Below are 22,162 nucleotides of genomic sequence, written 5' to 3' on the forward strand. Positions count from 1 at the left end.
GGTTAGCAAAAGAAGTAAAAAGTAACAGACTTCATTGAAGTTATTCTGTCACGTGCATTTTATTATAATTTTTAAGTATAGGTATCTTAAAACATTTACATTTTCCAGTATATTTGACTGTGATAACACTACCAATCAAATGTAACGTTTAGTTCAACTCTTTTATCAATGACGCTGTGGCAAATAAAATACTATTGGGGCGCAAACATGATTATAATGGGGTTTGCATACTATAGTCTGTCCCAAGTTATAATTGTTCCCGTCACTTTTTGGTGATTCTTAATAAAAATACACATACCTGTGAAAGAAATACAGTTGAAATCGATGAAAAGGGAATATATCCAAGTTATCTTCATTGAACAATTATGATTTCTCACTCAAAAAATTCACAGGAACGAAAACAAATTTCCTACGGAGATTTATAATGGGAAATATTTACATTTTTTTTCCACTCGGAAGTACTCGGGATACCTCGCGCAATTTTTCAACGTTATCACCTGGGCTTATTCATGGCTGATGCAATGCAAAATCCCCGTAGACTTTCTATTTTTGGATGTGTATTAAAGCATGAAGCGGTAGAGGGTGCCTTTCAAAACAGATAATCTGGACATTTTTTATATTAGTGGATGAATGTAGTTTGAGCACAAAGGTATTTATGATTATTGAAATATCAAGCAAAAAGTGGTGGAAGCAAAAACTCGGGACATAGTATAGTAATTATACGAATGAAAATGACTTGAAATGTAAAAGATTTAATTGCACAGTATTGGTGAAAAATACATAGATATAAGTTATAAGGAATCATTCTTTGAATATTGTGATTTGATCAAATACGGTCGAATGTGATCAAATCTATAATCAATAAATCCCTTCGGGCTTAATTTGATTTCATCATAATAAACATTATAAACATGTATAAAAAATATAAACACGTTGGTTATGTCAATTTGAGATTTACTTCAGATGATTTTTTATTCCTAGAATATAATCAACATTATACTGATATTTATACAATTTTCAGCAATTGTACATGACACACGGATATACATGTATTTTAAAACGATTCTCAATGTATATGGTGCAAAAAGAGTGCTTGGTAATACATGTATATTTTTGTCCACGGGCACTCTTCCTTCGTCAATGATGGGGATTGATCTTCGATACATAAAATTCAGTCTTTTCACCGCCCTTGCATATGACATATTTTGTCGTCCCCAGCATTAAAATTAAAATTAAAAGCATCGCCGAAATAACCTCTCCTAATAGACTTTGACATATGACTTTTATATTTGAGGAAAACGTTAAACGCAAAGTAATCTTAGCCGTGATTGAACGGGCCTGAAAAAAATTATGCTTTGTCTTAAACCTCACTGAGTTTAATTGCAGAGTTAACTTATATCTATATCTATCTATCTATCTATCTATCTATCTATCTATCTATCTATCTATCTATCTATCTATCTATCTATCTATCTATCTATCTATCTATCTATCTATCTATAATATCACATGTATTCATGTATACATTTTACAAATCACTAGTATGTAAATACAGCTTACTAACTTCGATTCGGTCATAATGATAACCACAATAAGAAAATATGAAACAATACAATCCAAATCAATCAGACTGACAGAGAGAAAGTTGTCATCAGTTTTTATAAGATGATCGTCGAGTTTCTGCAACATTAAGTTTTCTTGGAGGCATTTTTTTCCCCGCATATTCCAATTAATAATAATAAAATGTGTTCATTCTTCTTGTGTTAAAAATGTTGTGTATAGGTGATATCCATGGATTCGTGGTCTCGTTTTTGGTATAGCTATTATACAGATTCATGTAAATGATTCCACATAACTTGTTATAATTTTCGTAAGTATCATCCCCCCCCCCCCACCCCCAATGGTATGTTTCTTGTATACACACACATAAAGAGGATAATGTTCAGTTTCCCAGTACACCATACAGTTTGACTTCTGAGACATTTTATAAAAAGCGTAATTGTATCAAATCAGTAAAATAGAACTCAAGGTTTCTGTATTTACAGTTGGTAATAAGTCGTGTTGTTGTAATTGATCTCCGTTACTTGTAGTAAGAAAGGAGTAATAACCTTTAAATGTTACCAATACTGCATTATATCTCAGGTGATATTGTAATATTGTGGGGGTTTTTTAATCCAAAAACGTTAATTCCTTTTTCCATAAAATAAAAAAGCAACAATAAAAACATGTAAACCTATTTCATGATTTGGGGGGTTGGTGAGGGTAAGGGGTTCATTTGAGTTTTTATAACAATTGACTTCCTTTCAAATTTTAAAGATTGAAAACGATTTCGGTGTATGAAAACTTCTGATAGTCCCGGGTTGTTTTGCGTGTTTTATTTCCTTGAAATTAATTAATTCATAAGCATCTTTAATCTAATTTACATTTTTAAATTACAATTGATATATTTAATATATATATTTAAAAATCAAAGCGTCTCAGAAATGTTGTATTTTAATCTACATGCAAAAGGATCGATACCTTGGTTTCATATTGCAGAACAGATTCTGTTTCATTATAATTACATGTAAGTACCAGGCCATCAATGTACAACCGTATATAAAGCAGACTGTTGACTGTTCTTGACGGACAACAATTCACAATGTGGACGCTGGTTGTTATCACGATGGTCATGTGGGGTGTTCATGCCAAGGGAATCAAATTTCACCTCTCAGGTAGATACAAAGATTTATTTCATTTAAGACTTGATGGTCGTGGGTGACCATATTTAACTTCATTGATCTGTATTAAGAAAAAGACTGCTGCATTTAATTATAGCAAAATGTTCAAATTTTAAAGCTCAAATTTAGGAATTTTTTTTCGATAAAAAACGTGTTTACAGTGTAATAAATATAAGGTAGATATGATGGGTAATTTGTTGACCACTCAGCCGTCTTTAAAAAAAAACGGCGCGCACTAGTCGAGTATCACGATTTTCACATCTCGTTCCAGATGAGATTAAGTCCATGTTAGAGAAATCTAACTGGGACCACCAGGACACAGCTCTGTCCATTCACGGTCCAATGACACTGGACGTCCAGTCAAGCTTTAAACTAAAGAAGGGACAAGTGTTTCTAAAATCTCGTAAGAATACACTCAATGAAAATAAAAATAGCATAACTATGATAATATCTCGCTTTCTTAGATTTTCATTTCGTTGAAACCGTTTAAGGGGTCAGCCAACACAAGGACTGTGCACAGATTAAGAAACACCGACCGTTGAGTAGAGACGGAGTGTACACAATTTACCCAACCCCAGGAACAAACAAGACTGTGTTCTGTGACATGACCACTGATGGAGGGGGGTAGACGGTGAGTTGTAGAAATTGTGGGCAAAATTTTGCAACTTTAAAAGGGACGAGGTAATGATTTGAAAATTTCAAATTTTTTAATATTAAAGTGATGATGATGAAAAACCATGTATTGTGTGTTATAGACCATTGCTTGTATTGTTATTTTTCACTTTCAGAAAAGTAGGTCAATGACCTATTTTTTGAGTTAATGGCCATTGACTATTTATTGAAAATTCAAGAAAAATCCCATAGAATTTTACACTACGATTGAGATTTTCTTAATTATAAAAATATTACAAATAATTAAACACTTTAAAAAATAAGATACAGTTTACGAATGGTAGTGGCACTAAATAAGTACACAACATTAAGATTTCAGAATTAATTTTTAAAAATAATTCAATCCGAATTTCCTCTATCAGCTTTTAAATCCCTACCCATTTTTGATTCAATTTTACAAATACTTGAATGATGATAATAAAAAAATATTTATGATATTCGCGGCTATGTTAAGGCTGCTTGATTAATTTTACAGAGATATGTAGAATATTACTTATTAGGTTTGTTACTGACTGTTTAAAGAAATTTGTGGGGTCGGTAAAGTCCATAGAAGGCGAGGCGGAGCCGAGCCTTCTATTGACTTTACCGACCCCACAAATTTCTTTAAACAGTCAGTAACAAACCTAATAAGTGTTTTGTTTTGTCGAGGACCTAAAGTTTGATAAGTAAACAAACGTTTGTGTAGAAAATCAGTTCAAATAACGTTACGTCCGCCATGTTGCGCTATACATTTTGACGCTTGCCTTTTAAAGAAATTTGTAAGGCAGCCACGTGACGCGTTTCATCCAATGACGTCGCGACATTCTAGTCGAGGCAAAACAAAGTCACTTGTCTGTACTTCATTTGATATGACGTCATAGTTAACTTTGACGTCACGATCTGCATTCCTTTCGATTGTACTTCATTTGATATGACGTCATAGTTAACTTTGACGTCACGATCTGCATTCCTTTCGATTGTTCTTAGGTAATGTATCGTAATGTAATAAGTGATATTCATTGTTCATAATAAAACCGCTTTATTCCTTTACATAGACACTGTTGTAAATACTAGTGATACTAAATTCAATATCACCGATATGGAGTATAAAAAAATCAACAGTTTAAAAGCTTCGTAATAGGTAAATAACTATTCATAAACTAATGGTTTTGAGACTCCCTTTGCTACGTGTATATGAAAGGGAATTACCGCCAAAATTCTATGTATCTTGCTTTTATTCTTATTATGCTTACTTCTTTATTCTTCTTTACATTTACACTTGCATGTCACTTCATTGTTTTCATATTCATGCTTATCTAATTTCACTTTGATTCTCTTTGATCCATCATTGTTTGCTTAATTCTATGTTGCAACTTTCTCTTCTTATTCGTGTAAATTCTTTCTTCTATCTTTGTTACAAACGTGAATTCAAACACGCAAACCACAAAGCACTTTCAATAAAGACGAAAACATGTTGCATAAATTGAATGCTGCATTATGACGCCAGGCGGCAGTATGCGCGCTACAATTGCTGCTCCCTGAAAAAAAAACCCAACGTAGCTTGCTAAATGTGGGATGTTTCGCACCATGGCATTTCGCTCCATTGTTTATATGTTCAGATCAAGAAATGGAGGGGAGGTTTGTGTACTAAGGGATAATTTATAATTTTGTTTGCCGGGGAGGGCGTGGGAGGGGTTAGGTCGAGTTCTATTTTCAGTAGGTTTACAATGTGAATTTAAAAAAGTTTGAATTTTCAAGGGTGGTGGGGTGACTGGACAACCCTCCTAAGATAAAATAAAATTCTAGTCTGTGCATCAGTTATTTACATGAGACGATATAATCTTACAGTTCTCATAATTAGCACCCGTATCATATTTATCATCACCGCAAGCTTGATATGGAAGTCGGTCAATTCAACTCTTCATTTAATCAAGACCAGTTGACAGGTAGACATGTATGAGGTTTATGTCTCTAATTTACATGTATCATAGCTTATATAAACACCTTCAAATCTAAACATGGACATTCAGTTACATGGACATGATTTATATTAAAATAAACAAAGTTAACCTACAATAAGCATGGCTGTGAATGATACATGTACATACACATTTTTATAACTTCAAAAATTTGTGTAAATAAGAAGCATACATTATATATGTTTTGTATTTTGGAAAAAAAAATATTTCATTTAGAACTTTAATTAAGAATTTTTATTAAGATTTGATTTAGATTTTAAACCAAAACGTATAAACAGTTATATCACATACCGCATTTTAATCTCTTTGCCTGGTTTGTTTTCGTTTACTTATTGTGTAATTAAGTCACTGATAATTTAGATTCGTTAATTTTACCGCGTATACGTATATTTACTTCTGCGATTCCACCGTTCTGTGCCGAATCGCAAGAATATAAAATCGCGTGCACCAGACTTTGTTTTCATATCACAAGTTCAAAACTTTTAGAAAAATAAGTGGGCCATGATTTTAAACCTGCAGTTTTAAGTTTTTTAACCCGATATTTCATGCGGATATTAATTCATCGCATTTAATCAGGGATACACAGTAATGTTACTGTAGCCTAACGAGAGGTACATAGTGATTCATGCAAGTGATAATTTTCACACATACTAGAGGACAGGAAAAGCTACTTCTAAGCATTTCGTACCCCAGTCCTTTTATTGTTTTTCAGATCCACCCCCAATGGAAAATTCACACTTATTTAAATAACCAATAAAATAATTAATACAAAATTATCTCTCAGAACCCCCCCCCCCCCCCTATAATTTTTTTAGAACCGCGCGGAGACATTTTACATGTATACAAAAATAAACGTATCTTTTTGAGTCTGCGTATATCGTGGCTTGTTAAAAGTTGACTATATTTTCATATTCCTATACTAAGACCTTAATTTGAGATGTTTTCACGAATTTATTAAATTTATGCCATTAATTTGTTAGTTTCGTTTTAATAAATCTTCGGGAGCAGCAATTGTAGCGCACACACTGCCGCCTGGCGTCATAATGCAGCATTCAATTCATACAACTTGTATTCGTCTTAATTGAAAGTGCCTTATGGTTTGCGTGTTTGAATTCACGTTTGTAACAAAGATAGAAGAAAGAATTTACACGAATAAGAAGAGAATATTGCAACATAGAAATAAGCAAGCAATAACGAATTAAAGAGAATCAAAGTGAAATTAGATAAGCATGAATATGAAAACAATAAAGTGACATGCAAGTGTAAATGTAAAGAAGAATAAAGAAGTAAGCATAATAAGAATAAAAGCAAGATACATAGAATTTTGGCGGTAATTCCCTTCCATACGAATGGTGATATGGATATGCAAATAAAAAACGGCTTGGCGCAAGTGAAAGATAAAAACAATCTTGGTATATTTTACGTGAAATCGGGAGAGAAAATAAGTACCAATGTGAATCTTGCTGGGGGAAACCTACCGATTGACCCGATTTTGTATAAATCGAGCCTAAACGGTAAAAATATGCCTAATTTCTATGGCGCTGCGAAATGTTCTGACAATATTTCAAAGAAACGAACTATTTATATGAACCCCCAGCAAGAACTGCAAAGTATATTACTTAACGAAGGATTTTTCACAAAAATATTTTTGATTTAATGTCATTATTCACTTGCGCCGATGCGATTTTTATAGATTATTTACCGTGTTAGAATACACGCGTCACGTGCTCAAGAAAAATATATGACGTCACAAAAATAAATCAAATATAGTGCTGGATGTCATTGTTACTTTATGTAATAAAAGTTTAAAGAAACTCGCTCGGTTAAAGTATTTTTCGATAATGAAAATAGTATTATTTTTCGATATATATTTAGCTTCGGACAGCCTTAACATTGCCGCGTTGAACTACTTATATTGACCTTATTCTGTTGGCAGAAAATTTATATGAGGTCAATGATCAAAATTTTGAGATATGATGTCTTTATCGTTTTTAAGCATTTTTCAATATTATTATTATTCGTGCCCTAAGATTATTTTAATGAATAAGTGAGGTAAAACCAACGGAAAATATGCAAAATTACGTACACTTAAATATAAAATCCTAACTTTTAATATTAGACTACTGCCAAAAAACTTTTAGCAGAAAACAAAATCTGCAAAATTTAGTCCGAATTTCCTCTGTTTGGCTAAAAGTCAATTTTTGTTTGAGCATAATTCCATAATAAAGTAAAACTATTGAATGTTTTGTCAATAATAATTCATTTCATAAATACTTTTTGTGTTTAGAACAAATTTTACTCATTACATTGAACTTTTTAACAATCGGAATTTGAGATATCAAACCCTGAGTAAATAACACCCTTAAATATTGTTTCTAATATTTTAGAGTTTACAATGTTTAAACTGCAGTAAATTATTTCTAATACAATGTATTTAGTTATTTACATAGTTTTTACATTCATCTTTGTATTGTATTTTTCGTGATTGTATTAGTGAGCTGCTTCCAACGGTTCACTATCGAATATCTATTTGAAAAATGCATTTTGTCGTAAATATGTCCAATATACTTTTATGAATATATAAATAGGGAATATTTATATGATATATGTGCACATTTTTTATATCTGTAATGCTTTACTAGGGTGTTCGTTGAGGTTATGCCTCTTTCTGCATCTTCGTTAGCCAAGAGTTTACGATCCACTTCTCTCATATACCTTGTACATGAGAGGAGCGGTTCGTAAAAAGGTAGATGAGAGGAGCGGATCGTAAACCTTTGGCTAGGCTAGCAAAGATTTCTTACTGTTACGATAGGATTTTTTTCGGTTATTATATAAAAAAAAAACTAGTTATTATATATAGATGTTCCTATCGTAAACAATTTTTCATACGTGTTGATAATTTTTGAAAATATCCAAATGTTTCACTATGCAAGCAAATCTTAATCTTTTTTTCAATGTTTGTAGTAATTCATTAATATTTGTGAACTGGTAGGTAATCCAAAGGCGAATAGATGGAGAAACAGACTTCTACAGAAACTGGAAAGATTACAAAAATGGGTTTGGTCACGCTGACAATGAGTACTGGTTCGGTAGGTCGATGCAGATTTTATTATGATGCACAAAGATAAAAAAAACTTTTTCAATTCCCAATACATGTATTTTGCAATTGTTCATTTGCAGGAAACGACGCCATAAATGCCCTGACAAAAGATAAAAATCAGATTCTTAGAATTGATATGGTGAAATTTTCAAGAGAGAAAGGTCATGCGACATATTCGTCATTTTTTGTGGATAACGAAGCCAACCAGTACAAACTGACGCTTGGAAGTTTCAACGGAACCAAGGGATTGGGTACGTTTACATTTTATGGTTTCCCTTATAAACCATCGAAATCGTTTTCGACCGGCTGATGTTCATAAACGGTATACATGTATGTATAATGCTGATATTTTAGAAAAAGAAATGGGTTTTTTCAAAATATAATATATCATTTGTTTATTTATAATATATTGATTATAATTATATATGGTCTGTGATAATCTTTTATTCTAACTTCAGGAGATAGTTTTAGCTATTCCAACAACATGTTCTTCAGTACAAAGGATAGGGATAATGACAACACAGGTGGTACACATTGTGTACAAAAATACAAATCACTGGGGTGGATGAATGGCTGCTTAAATGCCAATTTAAATGGTGTGTACAAAACCTCTTTTAAAGATTACTCGGAATTACACTGGCAAAATTGGGGAAAGGTGGTGCCGCTAAAGTCAGCAAAAATGATGATACGACCCAAGCAAACCAATTAAACAACAAATCGATGAAAAATAAAAATTGATGTAATCATTGTTTATTTTTTCGTGATTGAAACTAATAAAGAAAAATAAAGGCAAGTATTAAGTGTTGTCAGCTACATTTGATTTACTGTTAGAAAAATAAGAAATAAAAATATTGGTCGTTTTCATAACTTATTTTTCTCTGCATCTTTATTGTCATAGAATGGATATGCAAGAATACAAATAGATTGTATGAAATTCTACAATAAAGAAACATCATTCTTCTTCCGGTTTTACTGGAAAATTCATATAAAAAAGAGCTTAACAGTTTATATCTTTCTTCAAGGCTAATCAAATATTATCGACGAACATTTTTCAACTATAATCTTGAAATTTGCTTGAAACTGGTCAGCAAAAGAAGTAAAGTTATCAATGACGCTGTGGCAAATGGAATACTATTGGGGCACAAACATGATTATAATGGGGTTTGCATACTATAGTCTGTCCCAAGTTATAATTGTTCCCGTCACTTTTTGGTGATTCTTAATAAAAATATACATACCTGTGAAGGAAATACAGTTGAAATCGATGAAAAGGGAATATATCCAAGATATCTTCATTGAACAATTATGATTTCTCACTCAAAAAATTCACAGGAACAAAAACAAATTTCTTACGGAGATTTATAATGGGAAATGTTTACATCTTTTTTCCATTCGGAAGTACTCGGGATACCTCGCGCAATTTTTCAACGTTATCTTACTAATGGCTGATGCAATGCAAAATCCCCGTAGACTTTTTATTTTTGGATGTGTATTGAAGCATGAAGCGGTAGAGGGTGCGTTTCAAAATAGATAATCTGGACATTTTTTCATATTAGTGGATGAACGTAGTTTGAGCACAAAGGTATTTATGATTATTGAAATATCAAGCAAAAGTGGTGGAAGCAAAAACTCGGGACATACATGTAGTATAGTAATTATACGAATGAAAATAACTTGAAATGACAAAGATTTAATTGCACAATATTTGTGAAAAATACATAGATATAAGTTATAAGGAATCATTCTTTGAATATTATGATGTGATCAAATACGGTCGAATGTGATCAAATCTATAATCAATAAATCCCTTCGGGCTTAATTTGATTTCATCACGCTCCAACAGTATATATTTGATCACCCCATAATACTCAAAGAATGATTCCTAATAAGTATATAACCAAAATAAACATGTATAAAAAATATAAACACGTTGGTTATGTCAATTTGAGATTGACTTCAGATGATTTTTTATTCCTAGAATATAATCAACATTATACTTATATTTATATAATTTTCAGCAATTGTACATGACACACGGATAATAAATGGTGCAAAAAAGTGTGCTTAGTAATACATGTATGTTTTTGTCCACGGGCACTCTTCATTCGTCAATGTTGGGGATTGATCTTCGATACATAAAATTCAGTCTTTTCACCGCCCTTGCATATGACATATTTTGTCGCCTCCAGCAGCGTCTAGTGATACACAATTGTTGATATATCATTATTTTACCATAAAATATAATTTTAAACCAAAAACTACAGTTTCACCGCAAAACCAGTTACAATTTATACATTTTAAGTTTTTAACAAAAATTAAAAGCATCGCCGAAATAAGCTCTCCTAATCAGACTGCTAATAGACTTTGACATGTGACTTTTATATTTGAGGAAAACGTTAAACGCAAAGTAATCTTAGACGTGATTGAACGGGCCTGGAAAAACTATGCTTTGTCTTAAACCCCACTGAGTTTAATTGTAGAGTTTACTTTTGATGATGATGATGATGATATATATATATGAATACATGTGATACATACATATATATATATATATACATCACATGTATTCATGTATACAGTTTACAAATCAAAAGTATGTAAATACAACCTTATAACTCCGATTCAGTCATAATGGTAACCACAATAAGAAAATATGAAACAAAACAATCTAAATCCATCAGACTGACAGAGAGAAAGTTTTTATATCAGTTTTTATAAGATGATCGTCGAGTTTCTGCAACATTAAATTTTCTTGTAGGCATTTTTCCCTGCATATTCCAATTAATAATAATAAAATGTTTTCATTCTTCGTGTGTTAAAAATGTTGTGTAAATGTGATATCCATGGATTCGTGGTCTCGTTTTTGGTATAGCTATTATACAGATGCATGTAAATGATTCCTCATAACTTGTTATAATTTCCGTAAGTATCACCTCCCCCCCCCCCCCCATTGGTATGATTCTTGTATATACACACACATAAAGAGGATAATGTTCAGTTTCCCAGTACACCATAAAATTTGACTTCTAAGACATTTTATAAAAAGCGTAAATGTATTAAATCAGATAAATAGAACTCAAGGTCTCTGTATTTACAGTTGGTAATAAGTCGTGTTGTTGTAATTGATCTCCGTTACATGTAGTAAAAAAAGGAATTAGAACTTTTAAATGTTACCAATACTGCATTATATCTCAGGTGATATTCCAATATTGGGGTTTTTTTTCAAATCCAAAAACGTTAATTCCTTTTTCCATAAAATAAAAAAGCAACAATAAAAACATGTAAACCTATTTCATGATTTGAGGGGTTGGTGAGGGTAAGGGGTTCATTTGAGTTTTTATAACAATTGACTTCCTTACAAATTTTAAAGATTGAAGAAGATTTCAGTGTATAAAAACTTCTGATGGTCCGGGTTGTTTTGCGTGTTTTATTTCATTGAAATTGATCAATTCATCCGCTTCTTTAATCTAATTTACACTTTTTAATTTCCAACACACAAATATATCAAATATATATATTAAAAAATCAAAGCTTCTCAGAAATGTTGTATTTTAATCTACATGCAAAAGGATCGATACCTGGGTTTCACATTGCAGAACATATTCTGTTTCATTATAATTACATGTAAGTACCAGGCCATCAATGTACAACGGTATATAAAGCAGACTGTTGACTGTTCTTGGTCGACAACAATTCACAATGTGGACACTGGTTGTTATCACGATGGCCTTGTGGGGTGTTGATACCAAGGGAATCAAACTTCACCTCTCAGGTAGATACAAAGATTTATTTCATTTAAGACTTGATGGTCGTGGGTGACCATATTTAACTTCATTGATCTGTCTTATTAAGAAAAAGACTCCTGTATTCAATTATAGCAAAATGTTCAAATTTTAAAGCTCAAATTTAGGAATTTTTCTTCGCTTAAAAACGTGATTATAGTTTAATGAATATAAGGTAGATATGATGGGTAATTTGTTGACCACTCAGCCGTCTTTAAAAAAAACGGCGCGCACTAGTCGAGTATCACGATTTTCACATCTCGTTCCAGATGAGATTAAGTCCATGTTAGAGAAATCTAACTGGGACCACCAGGACACAGCTCTGTCCATTCACGGTCCAATGACACTGGACGTCCAGTCAAGCTTTAAACTAAAGAAGGGACAAGTGTTTCTAAAATCTCGTAAGAATATACTCAATGAAAATAAAAATAGCATAACTATGATAATATCCAGCTTTCTTAGATTTTCATTTCGTTGAAACGTTTAAGGGGTAAGCAGACACAAGGACTGTGCACATATAAAGAAACACAGACCTTTGAGTAGAGATGGAGTGTACACAATTTACCCAACCCCAGGAACAAACAAGACAGTGTTCTGTGACATGACCACTGATGGAGGGGGGTGGACGGTGAGTAGTCAGTTACACTTGGGACAAAATTAGCAACTTAAAAGGGACTTGGTAATGATTAATATAATGGTTATTTTCCCTTTTTTTAAGTTTACAATGCTTAACAAAGCTGCAGTAAGGTATTTCTAATATCTAATGTATTTACATGGTTTGCACTTTTCGTGGTTGTATTATAAGTGACCTGCTTGAAACGCTTCACTATCAAATATTTATTTGAAAAATGCATTATGTTGTAAATATGTTTAATATAATTTTATGAATGGGAAATATTTATAAGATATGTAAGCTACATGAGCTTATCCGGATTTCATAAATATGAGAATTTTAAAATATTTGCATATTTTTGATACGCTTCTCTTAATGCATCTTCGCTAGCCAAGGGTTTACGGTCCACTTCTCTCATCTACCATGAACAGGAGAGGAGTGGGTCATCAAAAGGTAGATGAAAGGAGCGGATCGGAAACCCTTGGCTAGCAAAGATGCTCTTACTGTTTAAATAGGATTTTTTTAGTTAAAGGTGTTCTTGTCATTAACAATTCTTCATACGTGTTGAGATATATCTTTTTTTAAATATCCAAAAATATTTTATTCAGAAATATACACAGAAGTATATCAATGAATATGGATCAAACAGTAGGCAAAAATAGCCTATATTAGTTCTCTCCATTTATGTTGCTTAATGTTTCACTATGCAATCAAATCGAAACCAATTTTTTTTTCAATGTTTGAAATATTTTATTAAATAAATATATGTGTACTGGTAGGTAATTCAAAGGCGAATAGACGGAGAAACAGACTTCTACAGAAACTGGACAGATTACAAAAATGGGTTTGGTCTTGCTGATCATGAATACTGGTTGGGTAGGTCGATGTAAATTTTATTATTATGCACAAAGATAAAAAAAAGTTTTTACAAATTCTCAATTTTTGGTTCATTTGCAGGAAACGACGCCATACACGCACTGACAAAGGATAAAAACCAGATTCTTAGAATTGATATGATGAAATTTTCGAGGGGGAAAGGTCATGCGATATATTCATCATTTTTTGTTGATAACGAGGCCAACAAGTACAAGATGACGCTCGGGAGTTTCAACGGAACCAAGGGTTTAGGTACGTTTACATTTTATGGTAGCCTCTTATAAACCATCGAAAATGTATAAGGTACACATGGTATGGGGCACCTCGATATTTTAACGTACTCCCTATCGAAATAAATAATAATTTTATGAGTTATATTTAATGAATAAAGAATCATTCTTTGAGTATTATGAGGTGACAATTTCGGTCGGGGCGTGGTATAATCCAATAATGATTTCTTATTACTTATATTTATATAATTTCCAATTTGTACACTTTAAAACAACATTATTTTAAAACAACTATTTTTTAATGTAGCACATGCTATGTATTACTACGCGGCGCAATCAATACCGTTTTTCAGTTTTGCTATAAGACATTGCTATAAGACATGCCCATTTTGTGTCACTTATGTTTTATGAAGTTATTAGGTTTTGGGTTTCAAAATTGATTTTTAATGTTATCACAGACAAAGACAGTTGGAAATATAATACAGTAAAACTCGTTTAGTACGAACACAGATATAGCGAATTCTTGTATAAAATTCTAAACAAATCTTAGCAAAATTTTACGGATACAACGAATTCAGATATAACGAATTTACGGATATAGCGAACTCATTTTGAATCCCTTAGAGGTGAATAATAACGAAATTTAACACCTTTATAACGAATTTCTTTACAGTTAAAAAGGTTTGCACTACCATCTAACATAATAGTTTGAATTAATTTATTTTTAAAATATTTTTACAATTCACAATTTTAAGCCTCAATTAGCAAAAATTATAGTCTAGTGAAAGAAAACATGTATATTGTGAATTTGCTATAGTTATCATAACGAATTCGTTATACGGATATAACAAATTACGGATATAACTAAGTAAAGCCATTGATCCCTAGGACTTCGCTATAGCCGAGTTTTACTATATATATATATATATATATATATATATATATATATATATATATATATATATATATATATATATATATATATTCACACACACATATTTAATGATAAATTAGGGATTCTAAATTTTAATGTACTGGGGTTTCTAAGATATTAGTTTTTCTCATTGATAGTAAAGCACTGCATTCCAATTAAAACATAATGATACTCATCGTCAGAGAGTTACCTACGAATTTATAGGTCACGAGTTTAAATCGGACTGCGTATTTTTATAAAATTTATCTTTCCATTATTTCAAAAAAAAAATTTGGTCCCATGCCACCTTAAATAAGGCCTGCTTACATGCTTGTACATCAATGGTATATGTACTGCTGATATTACTGAAATAGATAAAGATGTTTTTCAAAAGATAATACAGTACATGTATATTATCATATATAAGATATTGAATATATTTATAAATTGTGTATGATAATTATTTATTCTAAATTCAGGAGATAGTTTGAAACATTCAAACAACTCATACTTCAGTACAGCGGATAGGGATAATGACAACTCAGGTAGCCATTGTGTACAAAAATACAAATCACCGGGGTGGATGTATAACTGTTTTCAAGCCAATTTGAATGGTGTGTACAAAGCATCTTTTAAAGATTACACGGAACTACATTGGCAAAACTGGGGGAAAATTGTGCCGCTTAAGTCAGCAAAAATGATGATTCGACCCAAGCAAACTGAATAAGCATAAAAGCCCAAATAAACCGATGAAAAATAAAATTGATGTAACCATTGTTTATTTTTCGTGATTGAAACTAATAAAGAAACACAAAGACATGCTTTCAAAGTGTTGTCAGATGCATTTTATTTACTGTTAATGCACAAAAAATGTACTTTAAAAATGTCGGTCGATTCATTTAGGAAATAAGGAATCATTCTTCGAGTATTATGAGGCGATAATTTTGGTCGGGGCGTGGTCAAATCCAATAAAACCCGAAGAGCTTTATGATAGATTTGACCACGCTCCGACCGAAATTATCACCTCATAATATTCAAATAATGATTCCTTATTACTTATATTTATATTATTTCCAATTTCTACACTTTAAAACAACATTTTAAAACCATTATTTTTTTCATGTAGCACATGTTATATAGTATTACTACTCGGCACAGCCAATATCGTTTTCGATTATGCTATAAGACACGCCCATTTTGTGTCGCTCGTCTTTTATGAAATTAGTGGGTTAAAGGCTTCAAAATTGATTCGTAATGTTATCACAGACAAACAGTTGAATAGTCTCGTTCAACCAGACGCTCGGCTGTCTCCGTAAATCTCCGACGAGCAGAGAGTCTGGTAAAGCGTCACGTTAATGTTTGTAACGTCAAAACGAGGCTTACCAAAATCCTGGTATTGAATTTGATTGGTTGAAAGAAACACACCTCCTATAACATGTAAACAATGACAGAAGCAAACGATTTTGCCGTTTAAACTGAAAGATCTAAGACTGGAAAGTTTAAAAACGGTTATAAATGGAAAGGATTTATTTGCAGTGTTACCTTACGGGATAGGATAAAACCATTAATTAATCTATTTTATAGCTGTCAAGGTTGTAAACAAACATTCACCGCTTCGTCGAACTTAAGTTCAGCCATGTTTAATGAGTCTATGGAAAGCGAGACTATAGTATAAGACTAAATTGACGTAAGTTCCATAATTTTCACGGCAAGAAAATAAAGTACTGTATATCACACAAATCTTTAACCGGCACACATTGATAACGATTCAAAATGAAACTAAATCAGCGCCCCCTATCGGTAGCGGTTATCAACGTGACGCTTTACCAGACTCTCTGCTCGTCGGAGATTTACGGAGACAGCCGAGCGTCTGGTTGAACGAGACTAACAGTTGAAATGTAAATAATTTAATTCTGGTTGTAACACGCTTTCTGATTGGTTGAAAAATTTATTTTATATCGTATAAATAATGTTGCCTACGTCATAGTAAGACTAACGTCAAAAACGTATCAATCCGCCTTACATTACGTTTGAATTTTGTACAATTTGATGTCATTTTATAGATCAAATGACTGTTTTTATCAACAAATGATAGAAAAAAAATTAAATTATTGGGAATGAATTCAATATTTATTAGTTTTATACGATATAAATTGGTTTGGAACAGTTTACGTTTTTTTATAAACCGCTTCGCGGTTTATAAAGCGTAAACTGCCCCAAACCATTTTATATCGTATAAAACTAATAAATATTGAATTCATTCCTTAAATAGCAATTTTGTAACCGATTGGCATCCCTACTAAATATACATGTATAACGGGACACTCTCTCATCGATACAGGACTAATATTGTTTCAACACTGAGGTTATTCTCTTGTTGAACCCAGCCTCATTAAGCCTCCACAAACCAACACGCGATTAAGTTATCAGACTTTTATCTAGAATTTGTATGGAATAAATTATTACGTGCATGAGTTTGGTATGCAGCAGCACCGAAGGTCCTATTCCAACTGACGATAGTTTACATTTCCAAATCATATAAATTATAATAAACAATGAAATAAAACAACGAAGGATGAAAGGAGCAGTTATGGAGTATCTCGTGACATTTTAGCAGCACATACATAGATCAAATACGCAGCAATGTTAATTAAAGGCGTCCCGATGCTAAAATACGGCTGGAAAACGATATTATTTGAATCATCGCAAAAATACTTTGACTGAGAGTATTTCTTAAAATCTATGTTACATTTATTGACACCGTGTTAAACATTATATTTGATGCATTTTTGTGACGTCATATGTTCTTTGTAATCATGTGACGGGCGAATCCTAATATTGCAAATGATCTATTTAAATCGCATCGGCGCAGGTGATTAATGACATTAAATCATACATATTTTTAAGAAAAAATCCTTTGTAAAATCATGTGCTTTGAAGTTTTTGCTTGGGAAAGAAATAGATATTTCGTTTATGGAAGATATTGTTGAAACATTCCATAAAACCATAAAAAATAATGCACATTTTTACTAATCAAAAGCGATTTACAAAAAATTGGGGTAAATCCGTAGGTTTCCCAAGCATGATTCACATTGGTACTTATATTCTCTACCAATTTTACGTAAAATATTCAAATTGTGTTGATCTTTCACCTGCGCCATGCTGGTTTTACATGCATTAAAAGTTCTTCATTCAGTTGTTTACACGTAGCAGGGAGTCTCCAACCCACTTGTTTATAAAAAGTCTTTTACTTGAAACGAAGCTTTAAAACTGCCGATTATTTGATACTGGTTTTTAATATGAATGAATTCTGTACGTCTAGCATTAACGGCGGCATCTATGTAAAGAAAACATGCGGTTTTATAGTGGTTTGATATAATTCATTGCGGAAAAATGTAGCGGGTAATAGATTTTTTTTCTGCAAAAAAACCTGGTTTATCTTCACAACCAACATGAATCATGTTCATCAGTTCATTAGAAATCAAAGTACTGAAGTACTGACGGGAGTTAATTTTATCGATTATTATTAATTTCAAAATAAACGATATGTTATTTTGCATGACAAGTAGTTTCTAATCTGTATTTGAATTACGCACATTTTTATAATATGAATTCTCCAGAACTTTTCCGACAAGAATTTCGAGAAAACCCCATATGAATCATGTTGTGTAATATTTAAAGATAGAATTAGTTCCATCAAACTATGTATCAGGGCCCGGTTTTTCGAAAGGTAGTTAACTCTAACACCGTGTTAACTCTGTGTTAAACTCGGTGTTAAAGTTAACGAAATGGTTAAGTGTTTTTCGAAAGTGTGTTAGGGTTTAACCATGTGTTAACTCTGTGTTAACTTTAATCCACCCCCAGTACCTTGGTTAAGATTTAACACAGTGATTAAATATGGCCGCCAGTGTAATTATTTTGCCACTTCAACTCAAAAAATTGGTATAAGAAGCATTTTTCAGAAATTTTAAAGTTTAAAAAATCTTACATATGATTAAGATACGGAAAAGCAACTGGCTTGACATGAACAGTTGCAGTATCTGTGTGATATAATTATGGAAGAAGGATTTTACACATGGTTCATACCCCCTATGTTGAAGGATCCCTTCATTGGAGGAGGCTGCATTGTTGACATCAGTAAAAGGTACTTTTTTCTTTATTTGACCTTCACATTGATTATATTGTTGTTGTCACATAAGACATTTAACAAAAATTTCCAAAATGATTAGTGAAATGGGTACTATAAGTACAAAAACATTGTACAATTTGTTCCTTGAATTTTTAAAACATTAATGAGAAAGGATTTATCAGCTTCTTGATAAATAAATATTGAGTGAACATGTTAGCATAATTTTTTTCAATGTTGTTACTGCATATTAAGATTTATCTCCCTTTTGACAAAATGCAAGTGGTGGATCAAAATTATTTCTAAAATGTCTATAGTCTAAATAAATGTTATGCATAGTCAAGCAATGTAAAGATACTAAAATTATATCTGATTGGAGCAATATTGGTATGATTTTTATGTACATGTATTTTATATTATATCTTCCTTTTTTAAATCACTTTTTTAAAGAATAACTGCATTTTAAATTTTTGAAGCATTGACCTTATTTATTTGTTTTCACTGGGCAGATCCCAATCATGATGCACACATTTTTTGAAGTGTATCTATTTCAAATGTATTTTACATTATTAATAAATGCATTTCTGACATGTTTTAAGTACATATCTTTATGATTTAAAAAAAATATGTTGTTTTGTATTTTCAATACATTATAAAAATTAATTATTTAAAGATTTGGAAGAAGGAGAACATGGAATGCTCTGCTTGGTGACACTTGCTGTGCTTGATACCTAATTCTCCTCAAGCCATACTTCATGAGGCTCACAAACTGCAGCCAAGGAGAAATTTATTCAAACATGCATACCAAGATCAGAAGTGAAATTGAGAGGTTCTTTTGTTTGCATAAGGTGTGATTCTATTTCTTTTTTTTTCACTGAAGGTTGGGTATTTTCAGTTGAAGTGACAATTTTTCAATTATCATGGTATTTCACAAACAATTTATAACAGAGCATTTATATGCTTTAAATAAGACTAAATATTTTAACATTTAACTGAAAATTTCAATTAGGGAAGTATTAGTTACATTTACTGTACTCTCAATCAACAAACCTGATAAGACTTAATTACTGAATTATTAAGAGTTTAATGTCACCTGGATGTGAACTGCTTTGCTAAACCAGAATCATCATCTTTACATGTATATGCATGTAACTCATATCAGACTCATATGCATACAACAGGGTACATACATGTATACATAAATCAGTACATGTTTTCTGTAGTGTCCATTTTAAACAAATTTTGTAATCAGAACTGTTAAAAATTTAAGGTGAATATGAAGTTTAGTCCCAAACTATGACTATATTTGTCTTTATTTCACAATTGTTGTCTTTTTGTTTACATTTTATCCTTTTTAATTCACAGATTTGCATGATACAGGAATTAACTGCCTGCATTGTTTATTTGAAGAGGACTTGGAGAGACTGAGAAAGATGAGTATTTGACAACAACCAACCTCTAAGCCTTAAACACCATGCACCAAGAGAAGGAGAACAATTATTGTGACATTTAATCTAATGTCTACATCCTAATTTATAATTATAATACACAATAGCCAAAAAAAATTGAATCTCTCTCTCTCTCTCTCCCTCTCTATTAACATGTCTAACATGTTTTTATTATGATATTGTTTAAAGTACATGTACCATAAACTGGAAATTATAATTATTAAAGTATGTAAAACAATGCCAATGTAAACCTTTGCATTCTCTCTCTCTCTCTCTCTCTCTCTCTCTCTCTCTCTCTCTCTCTCTCTCTCTCTCTCATGTAAAAGAGTATGTTGATTTCTTTATATTTGTTTTTTTATAATATAATAGAGATTTTCATCCAAATATGAAATACTTTAGCTTTTAGGTGTAAATGTTATATTGTTGTGTTTTTTATGACAAATTGTAGCAGTTAGAATGTTTTTAATTACCCATGATAGATTAAATATTTAATACATTTATTTTGTATGTTTTTGTCTATATTGTCCTTGTATAAAAATATGCATTTAATACTAGTAAGCCTCTTACCCTTTTATTTAAGGCATATTTTTCTTTCAAATTAAGTTTACATGAAGACAAATGCAGTTATCATTGAATACAAAATGTAAAAAAAAAAAAAAATCCAAGTTTTTAGCTCCTACCTGTCCAAAGGTGAAATTTTACACATATATTTACATATAGTTGAAAAATCACCCATTCCTTCCAATTGTCTCAATTTAAATTACATGTAGGATATGAAAATGTACATTTTACATAAATTAAAATAACATCTGCTATAATAACTACTTTTGAAATGAACAAGAAGCAACCATATTTTTATCTTTGTATTAAATTTATGCATTTAATAGGAAAACATGTAAAATTTGAACATTTTTCTTGGATTTCTTATCCGTCTCCAGCTACCAGGGTGTGTTTGAATTTTATTTTAATAAAAGGCAGGCATCACACTAGCAGGTCTTATTTATTTTATCAAGGTTGGAAAGGGAGTAGAATTAGAAACCAGAATAAATAAGATTTTTATTAGATATGATTGTTAAGCTTGCTTTTTAAGAAATTTAAACAAGTAATCACATGCAGGACGGCATGTATGTAATTTGTCTCTAAAATGCTACAATTCATCCAATTTTCAAAATAGGTCAATTTTTAGTGTCGGTGATATATGTTTTCAAATATGTGTGAGAATTGACACTAGGAATTGCCACAAGTTTCATAATATTAGGTGAAAGATTTCAAACCACTTCTTTTTATCAAAATCAATACATAGGAGGAGGTTATGCATGCAAGGGTATTTCTAAGTGATGTGGTGCTTTTAGAATGATAATATCATGTAGATAGTATGCAGTATTGAATAAGGTTTCCTATTAAAAGAGGTTGAACAACAAATGACCTCTTAGAGATTAAGTAAAGATGTTTTGCTGAAGAAGAACCATATATGAGTCTATGTTAAATAGAGTAAAGTGGAAATGGTGGGTTCACTTAAATGACCATATATTTCTCAGACCTCAATGAAATTGGCAATATGCGGTATACTTTTTCTCAAAATTGCATAAGCTTTCTTATTCCAAGACAAATTGTCTTTTCATAGAATATTAGTGTAAGTTAAACCCTATAAATTAATTAGAAAATTTGTTGAGCCTTTGACCTGTATTTTATGATACATGTACCTAGTAATTAATTTACACATT

General features: G+C 31.5%; 1 protein-coding gene and 1 long non-coding RNA gene across 3 annotated transcripts; both read left to right on the forward strand.

Moving 5' to 3' along the window:
* Nucleotides 1–12,075: 12,075 nt before the first annotated feature.
* Nucleotides 12,076–15,679, forward strand: LOC117689012 (ryncolin-1-like). Its single transcript, XM_066088756.1, has 6 exons — nucleotides 12,076–12,222; nucleotides 12,502–12,633; nucleotides 12,721–12,860; nucleotides 13,625–13,721; nucleotides 13,803–13,973; nucleotides 15,344–15,679. Exons 1-6 carry the CDS (start codon nucleotides 12,150–12,152, stop codon nucleotides 15,589–15,591), a joined length of 861 nt encoding a protein of 286 aa, XP_065944828.1. The 5' UTR covers nucleotides 12,076–12,149; the 3' UTR covers nucleotides 15,592–15,679.
* A 2,887-nt stretch (nucleotides 15,680–18,566) lies between these two features.
* LOC105340216 (uncharacterized) lies at nucleotides 18,567–20,934 on the forward strand. 2 transcript variants are annotated; one of them, XR_004600439.2, is made up of 3 exons: nucleotides 18,567–19,008; nucleotides 19,664–19,838; nucleotides 20,356–20,934. It is a non-coding gene; the product is annotated as an uncharacterized lncRNA (long non-coding RNA). The 2 variants fall into 2 exon arrangements; XR_010715223.1 differs by lacking the exon at nucleotides 18,567–19,008 and having other exon boundaries at nucleotides 19,057–19,838.
* Nucleotides 20,935–22,162: the final 1,228 nt, after the last annotated feature.

The sequence above is a fragment of the Magallana gigas genome, chromosome 6, assembly GCF_963853765.1.
Source record: "Magallana gigas chromosome 6, xbMagGiga1.1, whole genome shotgun sequence".
Taxonomy (NCBI): Eukaryota; Metazoa; Mollusca; class Bivalvia; order Ostreida; family Ostreidae; genus Magallana; species Magallana gigas.

Bases quoted from the DNA above. Each gene is read 5' to 3' on its own strand.
- LOC117689012 (XM_066088756.1), top strand. From the start codon at position 12,150: ATGTGGACACTGGTTGTTATCACGATGGCCTTGTGGGGTGTTGATACC. The intron at 12,223-12,501 runs GTAGATACAAAG...ATCTCGTTCCAG, and splicing joins AATCAAACTTCACCTCTCAG to ATGAGATTAAGTCCATGTTA. The intron at 12,861-13,624 runs GTGAGTAGTCAG...GTGTACTGGTAG, and splicing joins CTGATGGAGGGGGGTGGACG to GTAATTCAAAGGCGAATAGA.